The 22,145-nt window shown below is 40.3% G+C and overlaps 1 protein-coding gene across 3 annotated transcripts in view; it reads right to left on the bottom strand.

The window, feature by feature from the left end:
• GANC (glucosidase alpha, neutral C) overlaps window positions 1-20,885 on the bottom strand; it is a 67,540-nt gene extending 46,655 nt beyond the window's left edge. For all 3 annotated transcript variants that reach the window (XR_006354950.1, XM_043987164.1, XM_043987165.1), the window contains exons 1-5: window positions 20,601-20,885; window positions 19,358-19,420; window positions 18,757-18,862; window positions 5,417-5,544; window positions 710-892 (exon numbers count right to left, since the gene is read on the bottom strand). Coding sequence is in view for 2 of the 3 variants with exons in the window: in XM_043987164.1 (XP_043843099.1) it covers window positions 710-892; window positions 5,417-5,544; window positions 18,757-18,862; window positions 19,358-19,420; window positions 20,601-20,632 (512 nt within the window). In the remaining variant the exon portion in view is untranslated. The remainder of the gene's footprint in view (window positions 1-709; window positions 893-5,416; window positions 5,545-18,756; window positions 18,863-19,357; window positions 19,421-20,600) is intronic.
• Between the last annotated feature and the right edge of the window lie 1,260 nt (window positions 20,886-22,145).

Here is a 22,145-nt window from a genome sequence, read left to right as displayed (position 1 = left end):
AAGAAAGTTGCATGATTCGTTCTAAATTGGACAGAATTTAGGTTTTAAGAAAGACCCCTTGATTTCCTTTCACTTTTGAGATACTATTAAGTACATGTTTAATTTTTTCATATTAACTTACTTCAAAAATCATGTTTGTTTGTTTTTTTCGTGGGGCATGGAAGAGACTTTTTATTCCTGATGGTTTACATTTCTCCCACATTTACTTAAATCATTTTCAATTGATTTTGCTAAAATGGTAGAGAAGGATAAAAAGTGATGATAGCAAACTGCTGCCTTACTGAGCAAGAGAAGCCCCAGGAGGGTCTAGAACTTCAAGAGCTGCTGCCTCAGGTGAAGACAGCTCAGTAATTAGAGAGGCATTAATGGATGGCATATAAACAGTATTCCTTTTACTTTCTGCAAAGAGGATCTTCATAGCTATTTAAATTTCCTTATCAAGTCTTCAGAAAGGCTCCTACTGCTAGTAAAATCCACAGTCCATGGGGAAAATGTGTGGAGAAAAAGAATTATGGGGTTTTTTTTCTTCAACATTGAACTGCTTGGGGAGAAAGACTGAAGGGCCAAAGGAAAAAACTCCGTCGAGACAAAAACTCTAGCAAACAAGGCAGTGTCCCAGTCACGGCCACCACTTGATATGAGCCAGTAAATGTTATTCACAATTAAGTAGGTTCTGGTTCTACCTCGCAAATATTATGTGAGAAAATACCTGTGTTTGGGAGGCATCTGCAAATGTTCAAAGAACAGATGGCCCATGGAATTGATGCTCAGCACAGGTTCCTCTTCAGAAGACAAATCTATTTTGAAGGGGTTGGCTGTGATGTGCAATTTCAGCTGTCCTGAGTCATCTTTGAGCACCAGCATACCTGTACCCCCTGGGCATGGGGTCAGCCTAGAAAAGAGAAATAACATGGTTAATAGGGGATCCCCCCCCAAAAAAAAACCTCTATGGAATACATAACTGGATACAAACAAATGATCAATGAGAAAGGCTTTCATTTTATGTTTTCAGTTTATTTCATTTTTCATTTCATTTTATAGCAATTAAAAGCTAATTATAGGGGCAGCTAGGTGGCGCAGTGGATAGAGCACCGGCTCTGGAGTCAGGAGGAGCTGAGTTCAAATCCGGCCTCCGACACTTAACACTTACTAGCTGTGTGACCCTGGGCAAGTCACTTAACTCCAATTGCCTCACTAAAAAACAAACAAACAAACAAAAACCTAATTATAAGTTGCCTAGCAAATATAGTCAAAGTGAGACTATCTGCCCAACTGCAGAGGAAAGCATAATTCAGACCTTAATAAGGAAGAAAGATTATAGGTACAAATGATGATATAAAAAATGGATAGGAGTTGGTAAAAGGATTGAATGTATAATCTGAGGTTGTATATAGGAAAACGGAAAGGGGTCTAGATTTGAAGTCAGGAAGACCTAGATTTGATTCCTGCTACTGACTATCCCTGTAAGCAAGTCACCTTCCCTTGATGAGCCTCAATTTTTAAATTTGGAAAATGGGTATAATAAATACTCTGTGGTGCCCGCCTCAAAGCTGTTACATGTGATTCAAACGATAATGAATATAATACATTTTGTAAATATTAAAGTACTATATAATTATCACCTGTTATTATTATCATGACTTTATGTTACTATTATATGCCATCAGTCTGCCTTCAAATATGTTAATAATGGGTTTAGTTTTGTATTATAAGCATGAATCTAAGTGGGGGGAGTATTTAAAGATGTACCAAGATGTTCATAATAATAGACTATCAAATGCTAATCACAGACCAGAAGTCTGTTGAATAAAATTTCCCAGCTGTGGAACTTTTACTGATGTAACAATTTTACTCCACAGAAACATTACAAAAATCCTATACAGAAAACATAGGTAATTATTCAGTTCTAGCAGAGCAACTAAAGCAAAAGTGAAAGGTGAGAAGAATGTGGATTAAATTAATAGGATAATTATCTTAGCCACTGAAATGGTTTCACATTTACTTATTGAAAATTGTATGGAAATGAGGATCTATTATCCTTTGGTTCCTATTTCAAGGTGGTACTCCTAGACATTAGCCATTTTACTTAAGATTTACAACCTGATGTTTTACTGCAATATATTAGGACAAAAGTTTGTACCTTATCGTCTACAAGACTCTACTATCCTAGTGACTACATCAGCTTTGTCTTGGTTACAAAAATAATAGAGACAACAAAATAATAATACAATCTACTAACGGTAAGCAATGCCTTTTTGGAGCCATATACTTAGCGAGTGTTTGCGTTCCAAGGCTTTAAAAATATGGCTTCACAGCCTCAGAGTCACCCTGCATGGAGGCTAGTCTTGTCAATTCAACTGTCATAATATTTCTCATAGCTATTGATCTCCCTCTCTCTTTTGATATGGCCCCTACTGATAACAAAATAATTTGATTAATAATATCAAACAACAAAAATAGTAATTGTTGTTCAGTCATGTCTGACTCTTCATGACCCCACTTGGTGTCTTCTTGGCAGAGATACTTGAGTGGCTTGCCTTTTCCTTCTCTAGCTCACTTTATAGATGAGAGATGGAGATATATCAGGTTAAGTGACTTGCCCAGGGTCACACAGTTAGTAAGTGTCTGAGGCCAGATTTGAACTCAAGTCCTCCTGAATCCAGGGCCAGGTGACTTTATCCACTTTTATTCACTGTGCCACCTAGCTGCCCCCTAAGACAGTCACTTCTGAAGAAATTCAGAGTCTATTGGGGGAAAAAAATAGGTACATATGTAAGTGTGGCATGGGGTTCACCCCCATGGAGCATGTGTGGGAATGGACTATCCCATAGAACATGGGCTGAACTCCTCTGGCAACTTCCCGAGAATCTGAGGGATACATGTAGCTTAACACTGAATGAATTGGGACCTGGGATGATGCAGCAAATCCTGGGTAGTTCCTTGGTTGACCCCTTACTCCTAACCCCAGTGAAAGTGGTAGAGGGTGCTATATCAGTTACAAAAGAGAAACAGCTTCCCCACATGGATCTGTAGCAAGTAACTCTTCATTGAGGGGTGAGAAAGGGAGATGGTGTCCTTACTCCACCCCATCCACAATGGAACTGTGAGCACATGGCATCTAAACCCTATGTCCTGCCTGGACAATACTCAACCTGGCTCTCAGAGCTTCAGCTCTTTCTTTTTTGTGTATCTGTGTCTACTCATAGGTGACTGAGCAGTGATCCTGAGATAGACATTGATAGCCTCGGAGGCTACCTTGTGAGTTCAAAAGGTCTAGACCCCTGGTCTGATTTGTCAAAAGACATGTCATGTAGGGAATTTTTTGGACAATACAGAACTGAGGTGAAATGTAATACATTTCCAGCAATATCCCAGATTACTTTATATTTTGATGGTTTTAAGTCTCAATCTTCTGGAATAGGGTATAATGATATAGGCAGGCCCCAGTTAGCACAAATAATGAATTCTGTGAAGTGGTCACATTATTTGAATGTTCACTTCATATTTCCATTGGGCTAGAACCAAAACATATTTTAAATTATTATATGTGAATTCAAATATGTGTGACCCCTTTATAGGATTCATTATTCACACTAATCAGGACCTAGCTGTAGTTATAAATTAGGAAATAAAATAGGAAAATTAGGAAATATAAATTAGGAAATAAAAAAGGAAATAAATAGCTGTATTGTACCTTACATTGGACATCAACTACCTTTCTATCTATACTGTTTCATTGGGGAGATCTTAGTCATGAACCAAAACCAAAGCTTTAAGTATTTATCCTGGTGTGTCAGTGTAGGGGGCATAAATAGTTTAAGAATACGAGAAAAGAGAGGCAGCTAGGTGGTGCAGTGGATAGAGCACCAGCCCTGGAGTCAAGGGGACCTGAGTTCAAAACCAGTCTCAGACACTTAACACTTACTAGCTGTGTGACCCTAGGCAAGTCACTTAACCCTAATTGTCTCACTTAAAAAAAAAAAAAGAATATGAAAAAAGGAGCCTCATCCTTATTTTAGGTGGTTAGGCTGAACTCCCCTCCCTTCCCTGTAGGAATGAAGGGGGTGCTTAAGGAGAAGAAAGAGGGGTTACAGGGCCATAAACCTTCTTGGGCCGAGCAGTGGGTCTTACTCTTAAATAAGTAATACAGGGTATAAGGACTTGTAATTTCACTGATATAGGAAACTCCAGGTGAGCAAACTTCCTTCACCAATGTGGGCTGTCACCTCTCTCACAGCTTATGGTCTCAGAGAGATGGCTAGAGTAGTCAGCAACTTGCCCAGGGTCACACAGTCATTTTTGTGTCAGAGGTGAGACTTCAAGTATTTCTGAATTTGTTCGATTTAATATAAAAAGAAATTAAATCATCCCTTTATGTTTTTCATGTGAATTTGTATTAATGGAAAGATATAACTATAAGATAATCTTATATTCTCTTGGCTGACACGATATGAAATAATAAGAATAACAAAGATAATTAGGCATAATGGAAGAGAATAGCATTCCAAAATCTAGTGCTAATGAAAATTTTATGGGCATATAAAAAATGTTGCATTCCCCAAAGAAGTTTGAACATTTTCTTGGAATGAGAGGTCAGAAGTTACTTGACTATTAAAAATAGTTTTAGGAATCTAGAATAAAAAATCCATGTGGCAGACAATTAAAAATGCATCATTTCATCCATATAAATTACTAGCATCCTAAATGGTTGGAACGCTTACTACTTTGAGCTTAGTGAATTAAATGCTCTTGCTACTGTTTGTTTTTATGACAAGGCTGCTCACATTTTCCAGTCCTCATTGTCTTGGGGGAATTAAGAAGCAGTTGCTAGATGCTATGTCTCTTTACTCTTATTATTTATTTTTGTCATTTGGTTGTAACTGATCCCATTTAGGGTTTTCTCGGCAAAGATATTGGAGTATTTGCCACTTGAAAGGTGAGAAAATTGAGGCAAACAGAGTTAAGTAACTTGCCTAGGATCACACATCTAGTAAGTGTCTGAAGTCAGATTTGAATTCAGGAAAATAAGTCTTCCTGACTCCAGGCCCGGGAGGTTAGAAGGTGGAAAAAGATAAAAACAGCATGGGTGATTACCAAACCAGCCCGAGAGTTGGTTAAGAATTAACAATAGTCAGGGGCAGCTAGGTGGTGCAGTGGATAGAGCATTGGCCCTGGAGTCAGGAGGACTTGAGTTCAAATCCAGCCTCAGACACTTAACACTTAGTAGCTGTGTGATCCTGGGAAAGTCACTTAACCCCAATTGCCTCACCAAAAAAAAAAAAAAGATTAACAGTAGTCTCCAGATGCCAAGAACAGATTGGACGTGCATGAGATATGTCTACTGCTTGGAGCAATAATAAAGGGGGGGAAAAACACCAATGAGCATTTGTGTAAGATACTCTCTTCCTTAACCTACCTTTTGGTGACTGGCTGCTGTATAAGGACATCCAAGACTTCATACCTTGGTTTCAAGGGAGCCATTTCATTGATTTTAAACCTGATAATGTTTCCCTCTATTCCATAGACTTCAGCCAAGAGAGGAACCTGGGAACAAGGGAATAAACGGATTACCACATTATGACCAGGTCTAGTCATAATTATAATGGTAATTGGAATAACTGGTTAGGTCACTTCTGGCAAAGAGACAGCATGGAAACTCTAGGTAATGGCAAAGCAAGTTTTCACGAACATTCCTTCACAGGGGATGGGATGTGCTTCGGGCCAAGAAGAGTGATTAGGTTGGAGGGCTCTCCCTTTTCACCCCGCTGTCCCCCCCACCTCCAACAACTGATAAAAGCACCTATGCCCGAGGTGGAAAACAGCAAGCTCAGAGAACAGTATGTTGGGAGGGTTCTCCAGAAGCTAAGGACAAGGTTAGTTGTGTAGCTCATTGAGTCAGGGAAGTGGGTAAGTTTCAGCTACATCTGAAGTAGAACCTGGGGCTTGGAGGGGAGGAGGAAAGGAGGACAGGAATCACAAACTATTGATTCCTAGAGGATGGGATTTATGTACAGGGAAATGCAGAGAAATCTTAGATTAGATTGGGCATAGAAATGGTATAATTTAGGGGTGGCTAGGTGGTGCAGTGGATAGAGCACCGGCCCTGGAGTCAGGAGTACCTGAGTTCAAATCCGGCCTCAGACACATAACACTTACTAGCTGTGTGACCCTGGGCAAGTCACTTAACCCCAATTGCCTCACTTAAAAAAAAAAAAAGAAAAAGAAATGGTATAATCTGAAATAAAAAATCTCTGTCTGGCCAGGGATAGAGAGTATATATGCTTGAAGGGGGCAGCTAGGTGGCACAGTGGATAAAGCACCAGCCCTGGATTCAGGAGGACCTGAGTTCAAATCCAGCCTCAGACACTTGACACTTACTAGCTGTATGACCCTGCACAAGTCACTTAACTCTCACTCACTGCCCTGCAAAAAACAAATAAACAAATAGAGAGTATATATACTTTAAATGGGTTGGATGAGGGGTGTGCTGGTCAATGTTTATAGGGTTTTCAGGAAAAAAAGTACCTGATACTCTTTTCAATTTAATCTGTATTATTATTTTTCTCCATCATTCTCTTAAATCTAGGCCACAGATGTCAAACACAAGACACAAAGCTGGCAGATGCCTAGGAGATTCCTATAACACTTCCAAATGCAACCTGAACCAGATTAAAATGTAGCTCCTAATTTTAATGTGTTGATATATTAATAAAAGAGAAACATAAATATTTAATCAAGGTTTTCTAATTCAACCTGTGGCTCACGGGGATCCTTATGTAAGGTTGAGCCACAGATCCCTGTGGGCTGCAAATTGACTTAGAAAACCAAATACTGATATTATCTATGTTCTATTGTATTTCATTTTGTTAAATATTTCCCAGTTCCATTTTAATCCAGTTCGGCAGTAATGCAGCCTGTTGTTGGACAGCTCTGGTCTAGACAATGAACTAAACAATAAATCAAACCTTGATTTGTGGCATTGGCCAGTTCTGAAGGTGTTATTGCAGACACTGAAAATTTAACAATTGGCTCATGTAAACTACCTCTAGTACACTCTTGGGTTGGACTCAGGTGATCATACAGAGACATCCAGAAAAGAAATCTCTCTAAAGAGGACTCATCTCTTAAGCTAGAAAAAAATTGAGCTACCCTGTGCTTTACAACTGCCTATAGACTTTGTCTCATCACAGTCTCATACTTCCCAGAACTGTGATCTCATTGATGTAGGTTCAGATCACACAATCCATGCAAACCTTCTTGACCTCTGTAATTCTGGTCCACGTTCTCCCAAACACCTTCGGCAGAGGCTGATGTGTTAAAAGATTTTCTTGTGGCCTTTTAATATGTGGGGGTATCTGGGAAGCACCTGAGCTATATTTTACCTGTTGTTCTTTGGTTACTCTATAGGACCAAGCCCACCTTTTTCCAATGTCATACTTCCTGAATGATATATAGTTATCCCTTCCGCATCATGGAGGTTAGAATGGCGATCTGGAAAATCCATCCAAATTTTTTTGCTCCACCTCCTTTGTACCAGAGAATTCAGAATTATTATGGTACTAAAAGATAAAATAGGGGCAGCTAGATGGTGCAGTAGATAAAGCCCGGGCCCTGGATTCAGGAGGACCTGAGTTCAAATCCGACCTCAGACACTTGACACTTACTAGCTGTGTGACCCTGGGCAAGTCACTTAACCCTCATTGCCCTGTTCCCCCCCAAAAGATAAAACATTCTGGTATTATATAATACTATACATATATTTTATGAAGTTTCAAGTTTCTAAACTGTTTCTGTGTCATCTCCTGGCCTTTGCATGTTGTCTGCAGTTTCACAAAACTCCCCCCAAATTCTCATTTAACTTCTTATGCCAACTTACAATATACTGAAACCACGTTGGGGAAACTCACAAGGTGGAAGGGAGAACTGTACTTCTTGCACTTGTCATCTCATTGGCAACACGTTGTAATCCATGTAGGTCCAAATCTAATTGTGGGTTACCCAATTTTGATTTTTCAGAGATTGTGGTACTCCATGACTTGCACCAGTGTTTTCAAGGAAAAAAAAACCCCAATACCCCAAATTCGGCAGTTCTTTTAAAAAATCAAATTTATTGACACATATTGACACATTTCCCAGACAACATCCGAGTAACACCTTTTGTACAAAGTACGCTCCCCAAAAGTTATTAACGGGAAGGAGGGATGAACATGTTATTTAACTGACAAGTATAGCACCAATATTGACGGCTGTATTGGATTTGTTGCTTCAGATGGTAAACTTATTTATGTTATTTTAATCATTGTTTGTTTGGCTTGGCTTTCTTCACTATTCATCAACTTATACAAGCTTTCCCAAGGTTCTTTCAACATCATATTCATCATTCCCAATGTTTTAGTAATATTCCATTATTCGGGGACAGCTAAGTGGCGCAGTGAATCGAGTCAGGAGGACCTGAGTTCAAATCCAGCCTCAGACACTTAACACTTACTGGCTATGTGACCCTGGGCAAGTAAGTCACTTAACCCCAATTGCCTCACAAAAAAAAAAAATCCATTATTCATATACTACTACATATATACTATATACCGAGGCCTTCTCCTGTCATCCTGATACATATCTCACCACTGGACTCAGATGGCTCTGGAGGAGAGAGGTTGGTGACTTTGAACAGTCCTCCCTCACTTAAAATCCTATTCACTCTAAGTCATATCACCCCAATGTCATGGCCCTCTTTGAGAATGAAGGACTCACAACACTACTATTTGTTCTGCCATTGGGTAGTCATTGGGTAATCCCTCCCCAATTTTTTTTTTTAATCCACAAACATAATACTATGAACATTTTTGTACATATAGGTCTATTATTTTTTTTCTTTTTTTTTTTTGGTGAGGCAATTGGGGTTAAGTGACTTGCCCAGGGTCACACAGCTAGTAAGTGTGTTAAGTGTCTGAGGCCGGATTTGAACTCAGGTCCTCCTGACTCCAGGGCCAGTGCTCTATCCACTGTGCCACCTAGCTGCCCCCATATAGGTCTATTATTATCACTAATCTTCTTGGGATGAATAGTCAAGTGTGTTGATTTCAGTGATTGATTATATTCCTGAGGCTGTAGCACCAAGGGGTCCCAGTTACTACGGTGGTAATATCAAATGGATGCAAAGGCTTTCAGCACAATGACTACATTCAAATGCAATAAATAGGACCAGAACCTTGCTTTTGCTTCATGTCGATGTCTTTAGTTTAGTTATCAAGGCTCTAGGTCACTCTGACTTTATACCCATCACTCATTATGCCCCTATACAAGTCATCTCTTCCAAGTATGCTGATTGCTTTGTTATCCTCAGTATGCACTGGGTTTTTGTCTTTCTCTTCAGGTTGTTCCAGCCAGTTGAAATAGCCTACAGCTCTATGCAAATGCCTTCAATCAAGATCTAGCAGAAAACTTATCTAGTCTCCAAAAAGTTTTATTTACCCCACTTTTGAACAGCTAAGTGGTACAGTGGGCTGGGAATAGGAAGACTACTCTTTTTGAGTTCAAATCCTGCCTCAGACACTTACTAGCTACGTGACCCTGGGGCAACTCATTTATGCCTATTTGCCTCAGTTCCCTCATCTGGAAAATGAACTGGAGAAGAAACCACTCCAGTATCTTTGCCAAGAAAACCCCTAATGGGATAATGAAGAGTTGACACAAGTGAAATGACTGAATAACAACCCCACTTGGATCACTTACAATTTATACTGTTATACTTGCTCTAATGTGTACTTGTTTTATGATCTCTCGGCAGCCTAAACAACTCGTAGAACATATGTTGAAAACTGCCCATTTGTAATGGTGGAATTTCCATCTTGATAGGTCTTCACACATAAGAAAGCACAAGGACAGTCCTATCCTCTTCTGCCCTTCCTCCCCACAATTATTACAGTACTTAAGAGACCATGTGGCATAATCAATGGATTTCTGGGCATGGAACCAGGAAGACCTGGGTTCAAATCCTGCATTTAGTATTAGCTGTGTGATTTTCTGCAAGTTACTTAATCTCTATGTGCTTTAGACAACTCCCTAATACTTACCAAGTCACAGACAGGACATGTTTTGCATCGGAGGAATTGGTTAAGTTCCCATACTGGGATCTTTCCTATGTTCATGTACTTATGAGGGTTATGCTCTGGTTTTCTTACATATGTACATGGAAGCTCTTCAAATTAAGAAGAACACATTTTACTCTGGGCATTCCCACAGCATCCTGCATAATTTTACACACATAGTAATGGTTCAATAACAGTTGCTGAACAAATAGAGCACTTGGGGGAAAAACACTTTTACCTAAATTACCTGGATAACTGCTTTCACTTTTCCATGTATAAAAATTATAAGGTTCCCTATCTATCTGTCTTTTAGATTGACATATTTTTTAAATGGGGCAGCTAGGTCGAAAATTAGGTAGAATATTGGCTCTGGAGTTTTGAGGACCTGAGTTCAAATTCAGCTTCAGACACTTACTGTTTGTGTGACCCTGGGCAAGCCACTTAACTCTGCCTTAGTTCCTCATCTGTAAAATGAGCTGGAGAAGGAAATGGCAAACCACTCGAATATCTTTGCTAAGAAAACCTTAAATGAGGTCACAAAGTGTCAGACACAACTGAAAATGACTGAACAAAATTTAAAGAATGGGAGTCAATAAAGATATTTTTCATATCAAAGTTCACCTTGTAGAGTTGGTCAAAGGTAAAATCAGGGGCAGCTAGGTGGCACGGTGGATAAAGCACGGGCCCTGGATTCAGGAGGTCCTAAGTTAAATCGGACCTCAGCCACTTGACACTTATTAGCTGTGTGACCTTGGGCAAGTCACTTAACCTTCATTGCCCTAACCCCTCCCCCCCCAAAAAATGGTAAAATCGCTCACTAAATACTGAAATTAACATAAGCCCATGAAAATTAATTTTTGTGGCTTAGGGTCTGAACAAAAAAAAAGAAAACAAAACCGTACTCAACTGTTAAAAATTTAGAAATGTGAGGAGGTGCCAAAACATGTAAATGTTTTCTTTAGAAATATTTCCCATGAGAATTTTCTCTAAGGACTTAATTAAGGAATGTCTGTATGAGGCACCACCAAGCAACGACTTGCTGATTTAGGACAGTAGGTTACACAGTATGGCTGCAATCACTCTTTAATAGTGATTTTTTTCAAACCACCAGGTCTATCCATAAGGATGTAGCTGCTGCTTGGTTCTCCATATTCCCTTATTTCAACTGACAGAACCTTAGTCCAGTCATTAGCTTTAGTAACATACTCTGAGCATGGATTCCTAGCAATTTACAACTGCTTTCTTTCACTGTTTTCTTCAGGTACACTGTGTAAGGAGTCAGAGGGCTTAGTGGGGTATAGTGAATGGGTGGGGGAATCTTAAAAATGTGGGTTTTAGCTACAGCTTTACCACTAACTCATATGTGATATTAAGCCAATTATAACCTCACTGTAGCTCTTCTATAAAGTAGATAGGTAAGACCTATCACACAGGGTTGCTATGAAACAAAAAATGAGATAAGAAATATGAAAACATTTTGAAAAGTTAACAATTCTATGTAAATGTAAAGTGTTAACTACTATTAATGAATTAAAGAACAATAATTTTACTAATCACACATTAATAGATGCCTATATCTATTAGATAATAAGAAAATAATTTAAAATAATTTTTTAAAAACAATTTTTTTGAGGGAAAAAAATCTCAACAACAGAATAGCATTTGGCAAAGGAATCAGGAGTTAACAAAAACCAAACAACCCAAGCAACATATAAGTTGAAAGTCTATTGTATCGCAACTAAAAAAAATTTGCAAATTCATTATCTTTAAGAAACAATGCTGGAGCAGCTAGGTGGTGCAGTGGATAGACCACTGGCCCTGGATTCAGGAGGACCTGAGTTCAAATCCAACCTCAGATACTTACTAGCTGTGTGACCCTGGGCAAGCCACTTAAAACCCAATTGCCTCACTAAAAAAAAAAAAAAAAAGGGAGTCAGGGAAATATTTGTGCAAGAGAGAGTACACAATTTTGGGGGGCAGCTAGGTGGTGCAGTGGATAAAGCACCGGCCCTGGATTCAAGAGGACCTGAGTTCAAATCTGACCTCAGACACTTGACACTTACTAGCTGTGTGACCCTGGGCAAGTCACTTAACCCTCATTGCCCCCCCAAAAAGAAAAGAAACAATGCCACAATGGAGAATAAGGAGTGTGAAAGTAGAGATGTAGGAACTAGTCCTAACTTTGTAACCTTGGGCAAGTCAAGTATCTGGGCCTCAGTTTCCACATCTGTAAAATTATATGGGTTGGACTAGGTTTCTAAAGAACCTTCTACCTCCCAAATTCTGTGATTATGTTTTATTTTAATTCCAAATTTTGACTTTTTATGGGTTTTTTGTTTGTTTAAATCAGAGAGGAGTTTCTATTAGACATTGTTGATTTTTAATTTCTAGGTCTGAAATACAAAGTCTAGTGAAGTTCACATATTTGTGAAATATAAAGAAAGTTTCATTTAATGTGGTCATAAATGTTCTACTTCAATTATACACTGTTATATAAACCAATCAGACTGGTCTACCTGCTATCCCTGAATTTCCAGCCCTGTCTTTGTATCCACCCCATGTTTGGTAACCCCTCCCTCCTTACCTAAGCTTCTCAGAAACCTCAGCTTCCTCCAGAGCTAAGCTTATATGTCACTTTTTATGAGAAGTCATTCCTAATCCCCTAGTTGTTACTTCTTTCATCTTCTCAAATTATTGTTCCCCTGTTTTTTGGAGGTATCTACTATTTGTACGTAGTACAACCTTATAAGTACTGAATTGCATCAAATAATTGGTAGCTAGGTGGCACAGTAGATAGTGTTGGGGCCTGAAGTCAGGAAAACTAATCATCATGAGCTCAAATCTGGCCTCACATGCTTATTAGCTGTGTGATCCTGGGCAAGTCACTTAACCCCTCTTGTCTCAGGTTCCTTATCTGTGAAATGAGTTGGAGGAGGAAATGGCAAACCACTCCAGTATCTTTGCCAAGAAAACCCCAAATGGGGTCACAAAGAGTCGGATGTGACTGAACAACAAAAATTAGCTTGTTTGAATTTAATTGTTCTTTACATCAAGGACAGTAGTTAGCATTAAAAAAAAAAGACAAACCCTAGACTCTTTCTATATACAGTATAGGATGAAAAATTATCAAATCATCTTTCTATTTGGCTGGTTCTATGTGATCTTTTCTCTCAATGGTTTTATAATTTGAAAAAGACCAAGAGACAAAGGAAAACAATGACATGATTAAAGGGGTAGAAAACAGGCCTAATGAAGAAGCCAAGTTATAGGAACTGAATTACAGAGACTGGCAGTAATTTAATTAATTTTTTTTTTGGGGTGAGGCAATTGGGGTTAAGCAACTTGCCCAGGGTCACACAGCTAGTAAGTGTTAAGTGTCTGAGGCCGGATTTGAACTCAGGTACTCCTGACTCCAGGGCCAGTGCTTTATCCACTGCACCACCTAGCTGCCCCCAGACTGGCAGTAATTTAAAGGATGAAATGTAACATAAATGATCAGTTGTACTTTAATAAGAGGCTCTAGACTAAAACTGCAAAGGGAATTTTAGCTTAATGTAAGGGAAATAAGCATTATTAGAATTTTTAACTGATTAAATAAAAAAAGCCTTGGGGCAGCTAATTGGGTACAGTGGATGGAGTGCCAGGCCTTAAGTCAGGAAGATTTGAGTTAAAATCTGGCCTCAGATACTTACTATCTGTGTGACTCTGGGCAAGTCACTTAACCCTGTATGCCTCAATTTCCTCATCTGTAAAATGAGTTGGAGAAGGAAATGGCAAACTATTCCAGTATCTCTGCCAAGAAAACCCCAAATGAGGTCATGAAGGGTCAGATATGACTGAAAACGACTGAACAACAAAATTTAAAAATAGCTTAGTGAGGGAGACCATGGATTTAGCTTTTCTAGAAATCTTCAAGAAAGGAAAAATGTCCATCTATATGGAAAAGATGAAGTGTAATGGCCTAAATCACCTTCAGAAGCTGTTCCTCGTTCTACGCTATGTTTATTTTCCAAATAGCTATCAAGACCCGATGTTCTGAGCAGAGAGCTGGGATTCCTTCCCTCTAACCTAAAGCTTCTCTCTGCTAAAATGCAATTAAAGTTAGGCAGTTTGCCAGTCACCAAAGCTTATAGCCATGTATGGGCAAAAAAAAAATATAAAAAGAGAAGATTGAGACATGGCTTTGTTTTTATGTTCATTAAATAGACTTTCCACAATTGCATAGAAATGAAATTTTATTTATCCAAAATTGCGACTGACAAGGAGTGAACGACAAAACATATAACAGAGTAAGTCACAGAACACCTATGCTATGACTGTTTGGAGGAGATGCAAATAATGCTGCCTGCCTATACTCTCCCAGGAGGGTAGAACCTTACCTTTCCTGTTGGCCTCAGGTCCCCCCTACCACAATGTCAGGGACCAGCAAAGGTTCAGGACAGTGGAAGAGCAGTTTTCCCAGTGCCTAGTTAGGATTTTCCAGGGTTTAGAGAATGGTCCAGGAGTTCATTAAATTGGTGCAGGGCACTTATTGCCCCCTCCACAGTTGTAGCCAGTTGGTTCACTGCTATCACCGATTCTCTTCGGAGAACATTGTCAACTTCACGTTGAGCATTAGCCCGTTCCCCAATGGCAATTAACCTGTCAAGATGTGCCTCCGATCGTCTGGCTAGATCCCACGTCAACCTTCTGTTTCTGGCCATTTCAGCAGAGATTGTGTTGGCCAGCGAGCGCCGCCTCTGCCTTATTCGTCGAGGAGGAGGTTGGTTGGGCAAATGTCCATCCCCATCAGTCTTAGAAGAGGCAAAGGGCAAAAAACTCGGGGGTTGGCCAGCATCGTTTTCGGGCTCTGCTTTGCAGGACACACCTGTTGTGGTCATAGAGGGGCTCAGAGGCACATCTTCTTCCTTCAGGAAGCTGCAAGATGTATTACAAGCGAAATCTTGAGAACAACCTGCAAAAGAAATTTTTAAAAAATTGCTAAATGGTTGTCACCATATGAAAATACAAAAGCCAGGATCACAATACAGAATGAAGCAATGCTTTAAAAGGTTTAATCCAAGGGAATGTTGGCCTGTTTGTGTCTGTGTGTTGTCCCTGCCCTTTATCTGTAAATAGGTACAAATAATTATAAATAGTTATTATGTACCTATAAATAAATATATCTATATCTATCTATTTTAGGGAACTAATATAGATGGGGACAGATATATTTATCCTGTTTCTAGGACAGCTCTTCTCTGTAGCTCCGGAGCTCAGGCCAAGACCTGGCTACCACTACAAATGGAGAGGTAAGGGCAAAAAGCCAGTCTCGAGAAAAGAAACCAACACCTCCTTCACCAGACACTATTTAGATTTTTCTCAACAAACCCATAACTCTTCATAAAGTCCACTCTCCTACCAGCCTCTCCCCAGCCTTTCCAGGAACGGACCACCTCCAAATCTACCCAATAACCTCTGACCTGGAATGGCTCTACCACCTTCCATTATTCCTAGCCAACTATGGTAAAAGAATTAATGCAATGGAATATGCCTTCTGAACGCCAGCATCTTGAAGTAGTTTTAAGTGAGTGGCACACCCTTAGATTATCACTTAACCTTACTGGGTCTTTGGATCAGTAGACCACAGCTTTGCTATAGGCATCCTGACTGTTCATTTCTGGGATTTCAAAAACTAACCCAAAGCTTGGTTATTTTCACAGTGGATGCTGTTTCAGGAGCACTGAGTGTGGCAGACACATCAAGAAAACCGCGTATATCACAATAGGGAAATGCCAACACAGATCCCTAGTTTACAGATCTCAGACCTAGTGATGATGGGTGTGGCACCACAAAAAGACACGAAACTGAGAAATGAGTCTGGTGAACAATTCCAAGAGTTTGAAGCAGCTCTCCCTCCCAACCTTCATACGCATTTTCCTGTGATCCCAGAACCTCTAGTTATCTACATATTTCCCCAGAGTTTCCATTACCTGGAGTTTGATCCACAGGTTCCTCATCATTTTCTGTCTTGATGGGGAGGTGGCTGACATCAGCCTCTTCTGCTTCCCACCATGTTGGATGCTGTCTTATAGTGAGATCCTGTGGGACCTCTTGGACTCTGGCTTCTTCTTCCATGAGGGTGTCCAAATCTCCTAGGCTCTGGTCTCTGTGTCTGAGCTGCACAACATTGTCCCTCAAGTATTCAGGGTCCATGGAGAAGGGTTTGCAGACAAATGGTCTAGAGTGTTGTAAAAGGCAATGTGGTGGGGGAGTCTACCACTTTGGGCATTGGGATCAAATACCTTGAGGGCTTTCAATTTGGAACAACGCTGATTTCTCAGTGTATTTGAAGCCTGTCTTCCTCTGCATTGCTACACCTCTACAGACCTCAGCATCCAGATGGATTAAGTACTCGAGGTATTTACTGGGCTTTCCTTAGACAGAAAGTAGCATGTATGTCTCCTACTTTGACACCTCTTTTCTGGATGGTGGGCACAACGGAATGAGAGGACAAGATGTGATGAAAAGGCTGCTTGGGCAGGCAGGGCCGATGACTTCTGTTTTTTTTTTTTTTTTTTGCTGGGCAATGAGGGTTAAGTGACTTGCCCAGGGTCACACAGCTAGTAAGTATCAAGTGTCTGAGGCCAGATTTGAACTCAGGTACTCCTGAATCCAGGGCTGGTGCTTTATCCACTGTGCCACCTAGCTGCCCCTTTGGTTTTGTTTTGGGGGTTTTTGTGTGTGTGTGTGTGTGTGTGTGTGTGTGTGTGTGTGTGTGTGTGTGTCCGATGACTTCTGAAGAAGCCTTTCTTCTGGGGACCTGCTGCATTGCCTGAACCCATCATGTTTTCTGCCCTCCCTCAAAGGTTTGTGACTAGAGAGCCAGCTCTAGGTTTACATTTTCATTTGTGAGGCCAGAAGCACTTATGAGTCAGTGATCTGGTTTCCCAAAAGGGGACAATGTCATCTCAAAATCTTCAAGACTAAACTCACAATCCTTAGACTAGAATCATATGTAATTGCTTCCCAAGTAGCCATCAGACTAGGATGAGATATGACTGCTCAATTTGGTAGGCCCAGCTATATTTCCACTGGGATCGTGGCTTGCTGGTTATAGGAAAAACAGAAGTAAATAATCAAAGATTTTGAAGACAGAGCAATTATATTAATTCCTCTCGGAAACTGGAAAGCCAGTATGTATTTGGTGCTAAAGAAAAGTAAGTGACAAATATTGTATGGGGGGGTAGGGAGGGGAGGGCAGATAATTGGGGTTAAGTGACTTGCCCAGGGTCATGAAACTGGTGTTTGAGGCTGCATTTGAACTTGGGTCCTCCTGGCTCCAGGGTGAACTATTCTATCCACTGTACCACCTAGCTGCCTCCAAACATTAAACACTGTATTTGAACAGCTAAGGCATCTGAAGAAAAAGTGTTATAAGGTATATATAGAAGTCAACAGGCTCTCTAATAGCCAGGATAACTCTGAATATGCCTCTTAATTTGAATTTGGGAAAGGAAGCTCTGGAGAAAATCCCACATCTATTCCCCTATTCCTTTAGCATAAACTGGCTACAGGAATCCTAAATGTTATTCCACAACTTCAAGTTGGATAATTCTATTTTGCAATATGGAATCCTGGACAGTCTCAGTATCTGAGAGTGAAATAAGGATATTCCCTATCTGGGATCCATGGGGGGGGGGGTGAGGAAAGGTCCCCTGAAGTTGTGATAGGTACTTGTTCTGCTTTGAGAAGACTGACCCTGAGCTACAGAGGCAGAAATGGGGGTTCCTGAAAACATTTTGGGGTTGGGGAAGCTGTATTAAGGTTTTCATATCTGGAGTTATGGGGAAAAAAATCTTTTCATAGCCTTTATTCCAGAACTGGTAACTTTGGTAAGAGATGTGTGCTTTGAACCTTGCATATAGTGGGTACTTAATAAATGCTTGAACTGAAATGAAATCTGGCTGAGTTACCAAAATATTTTCAGCAGTTGAAAATAAACTACATTTCAGGGCTAGATTAGTTTGTGAACTCAGAGAAACATGATGCTTTTAGAGACTCCTGCCATTTATGCTGCCTGTGGTGGATGCATGCACCCCAGGCCCTATCACACCGGTTCTGCCAGCCCCATTATACTCCCTAATGTCATTAGCTTAATTTGGGCAACATTTTATGTGTCAGAATGACTACTGATGGTAAGGGGCTGGGGGGAGGGAAGGGGGATCATAAGCCAAGCACCAAACACTTGCTCCTGCCCTCTCACTTTAGCAGTATAACTGTGGTGTCTCCCTAACCAATGCATTTTAGTGAACCAGAACTATTGAAACTTAAGATACTGAGAGTATTTTTCTATATGATACTGAATCCTGAAATTGTAAAATACTGATATTTCATTGCCTGCATGGTCCCTTTTTTCCTTTTGCTGATTGAGGTCTGGAAACTCTGAATCTGCTGTTTTGCTCTCATTTGGCATATTCAGCTGGATATTATCTAAAAAATTAAAGTCAACTGGTGCCAGTATAGACACTATCTTGTATTATTGCTCCCTGTCCCACCCCACCCTCAACCTACAAAGTATTTTTGGATTAGTGTAGGCAGTTTCAATTCCTTTTAAAGGAATTATACTTATATATAGCCCAATTAATTATAGAAGCAAAAACCTTTACTGGGGAAACTCTGGTCTCACCTTATTCACTTCATTGATGATCTGGAATTTGGTGCTCTCTTTGCCTGAAGTGACTGAGTCCAGTAATGCCCGATAGGGATTCTTCCTTGGAAGTAGCTTCTGACGTCTATAGATACCAAGAAGATGTCAGACAGGTACTTTTTGGCTGGCAAAATCCAAGGGACTACAATGTTATCTAGAGAAAATGTACATCCTGATATGTCCAAATTCAGAATGACATTAATTTATACAGCCCCAGACAGTTCAGATGCTATTAAAATTAACCAACAATGCACTGGCCAACAATTATATTTTTTCTCCTTTGGCTATATTTCTTGAGATGTGGTCATTTTCATAGATGACACTTATAGGTCACATATTTGGTAACTGTCCATGCTAGTGTTGAGAAATTGATATATTGAGACACACACAGAGTTTAATCCAGATTGTTAATGAATTAACAATAGGATTCCCCCCTAAATTTTCAACTTCCTAAAAAGAAAGAAACCAAGAAGCTATTATTATTTAGCCAATTTATTTTTATGACCTAAAATTTCCCAAATTTTAAATTCTGAAATGCTATCAAGAATGTTTTGCTTCATATAACATTCTTTTTCCTTACCTGTAGAAACCGATTTTGTTGCAGTCCTTAAAGACGCTTTTATCCACAGCTTCATCTTGAAAGCTAAATGATAAAAAGTTTTTAAGAATTTGACTTTCTATTGTTTTTGCCAGATTTAATATTTTAAGTTTATTACACGAATATGTAAAGTATGCTTTTTGAAGTCTATCTTATAACACTTTCTGTCACTGTATTCTGCCACAACAGGAAAAAATGCTATAATTATAAAATACTGATGTTACACAAGTGTAACATATACAAATGATCATGCCTAGTTATCTTGATGCCTCCGAGAAAAAAATTTAAGAGGAAAACTGTACACATAAAAGGGCTTACACTCTGCTAATTCTTAGGAGAAATAAAATCGGGAGTGAAGTCGAGTGCAGTTTACTATTTATTGGTCAAGGGATGCTACTGCGTTAATGGAATCTGGTTCATCCAGTTGATAACAGGGACAAAAGTGGAATATTTTGCTTTCTAAGATGAAATGTACTTAGTTATGAGGTTCCAGAAAAGCTTCTGGAACAAAAATCTGGGCACGAACTTATTTAAGTAAGCTTTTGTTAGGTTGTAATTATATCCCACATGAACTTGCTCATCGATTTATTTATTACAATTGACTCTGGAGCAGAGGTGTGGCTTAGAATATCTAGAGTCAGCACATTCACAGCGATTACAAAGGCTCCTGTATTTAAGTCAGAAATTTTTAAACATGCCCAGGAACACGCACTTGCCTAAAAGATTACTATAGGGCGAGTCTGAACTCTCAACCCTACATTACTCTTCACTAAATGCTGCTTTTAAAATCAGTGCTTGGAAAGGCTTTCTCGATCCTATTTTCTGGTTTGGAGAATGAGCTGTAGGAGTGACTGCTATAGAAAAGAGGCATGGGTTGAACCAGGTAAGCAAAGAGCCCAGAAATTTAGGAACTGCAGATTTCTAATCCTGTCGCCACCAAAGGCAGGTTCGGTGACCTTGGACAAGCCCTGCCCTTCCATTCCCCACAGGCGCCATCCTCACTATACCTCGACTATCTTAAAGCACGGATGACAATAATAATGGCCAACTCGTATCACAGTTATGAAAAATAAGTATGGAGGAAAAAAAAACCAACTTGCAAACGTAGAGGGACAACAGCCAATCATTTTTTTTTTTTAAAAGGAACATCAACTAGAGAAACAATCCCTTCCTTTCGCTTGGTGTTCTCCCTCAGAGGCTGCAGCAGGAGCCGGAGGTCTTTTACCTGATGGTGTCTTCGCCGCCGGCCGCTTCCATGGCCGCTCAGCAGTTCCAAGCACCCGGCGGGCTCGGGCTTTGGCTCAGACCAACTCAAGCGCTCCGCACACCAAGCACGGTTCCATTGCCAGCTGCGGGGGGTTGTTTAAATCAACACAAAGGTCTTTAGTCAATTACAGTCCTGACTCCACCTTCCCATAGGCTTCTGGGAAAAGGTAGTCTTGTCAAAATACTGGCCCTCTGCGTGGCCTTTAATAAGCAAGGCAGATGAAGTGAATGACCTCCACTCTTATTTCGGAGACACCTGCGGGGGGGAGGGGATGAGGAGGGGGCGGGGCGGGGCGGGGCGGGGCGGGGCGGGGAGAGGAGAGAGGGAGAAACTGAAGATTCTCCTTGTCTCTGCATATTCGATAGGAACGATGTTAGGAAGCTAGTCCATTAGTCCAGTGAACTTCAGTCGGGGTAGTAGAACTGGACTAAGAGTCAGAAGATTTATACTCCCCTAGTAAAGCTCCATTATCTTAATAAGCCCAGTAACTTTGAAAAATCATCACAACCTCTTTAGGTCTCGATTCCTTCATTTGCAGCACACACACAGAGACGGGCAGAGAGAGACAGAAAGCGGGGCGGAGTGGGGGGTTGGGGGGGGGGAGAGACACAGAGAGAGAGACAGGGAGAGAGAGAGAGAGAGAGAGAGAGAGAGAGAGAGAGAGAGAGAGAGAGAGAGAGAGAGAGAGAAGAATAAGACATATTTGGGCTCCGATGAAGATTAAATGTAAATAATGTAAAGAAAACTCTTTCCACCTAGTATCTGCGTTACCAACTAGGGCTTTAAAAAAAGCCCAGATGTCATTTTGTACACAGTGGGTGGGATAGATAAAGTGTTTATTTATTAAGTCCTTCACATGTTCCAGATACAAGATAAATATTAATAGATGGGTGATAACCATAGGTCCCAGGTGTTCATTCAACATGCATTTGTTAAGCATTTACTGTGTGCTCAGGCACTGTGCTAGTTGCCAGGGTTGTTGCTGGTGGTGGTCTTTTGGTGGGGAGGTGATGTCCTGACTTGTACGTGAATTGGATTTAAGTGAGGGAGGGCTATGCAAAGTCACAGCCTCACTCTCTCTTCCAAAGCCATCTGGGTTAATATATATTTATATAGGGGCAGCTAGGTGGTGCAGTGGAAAAAACACCGGCCCTGGAGTCGGGAGTACCTGAGTTCAAGTCCGGCCTCAGACACTTAACATTTACTAGCTGTGTGACTCTAGGCAAGTCACTTAACCCCAATTGCCTCACTAAAAAAAAAAAGATATATCTATCTATCTCTATCCATCTATCTATATATATACATACACACACACACATATATATCAGGATGACTGGAGAGGGCCCTGGATGTTAGGCATTGAGGGTTAAGTGACTTGCCCAGGGTCACACAGCTAGTGTCAAGTGTCAGAGGCCAAATGTGAACTCAGGTCCTCCTGACTCCAGGACCGGTGTTGACTATCCACTGTGGCACCTACTTGCCCCTAGGCACAGGAAAATGGAA

The sequence above is a fragment of the Dromiciops gliroides genome, chromosome 2 (assembly GCF_019393635.1).
Source record: "Dromiciops gliroides isolate mDroGli1 chromosome 2, mDroGli1.pri, whole genome shotgun sequence".
Lineage (NCBI taxonomy): Eukaryota > Metazoa > Chordata > Mammalia > Microbiotheria > Microbiotheriidae > Dromiciops > Dromiciops gliroides.
The sequence above is the reverse complement of the archived record's forward strand: the minus strand, read 5'-3'. Positions and strand labels throughout refer to the sequence as shown.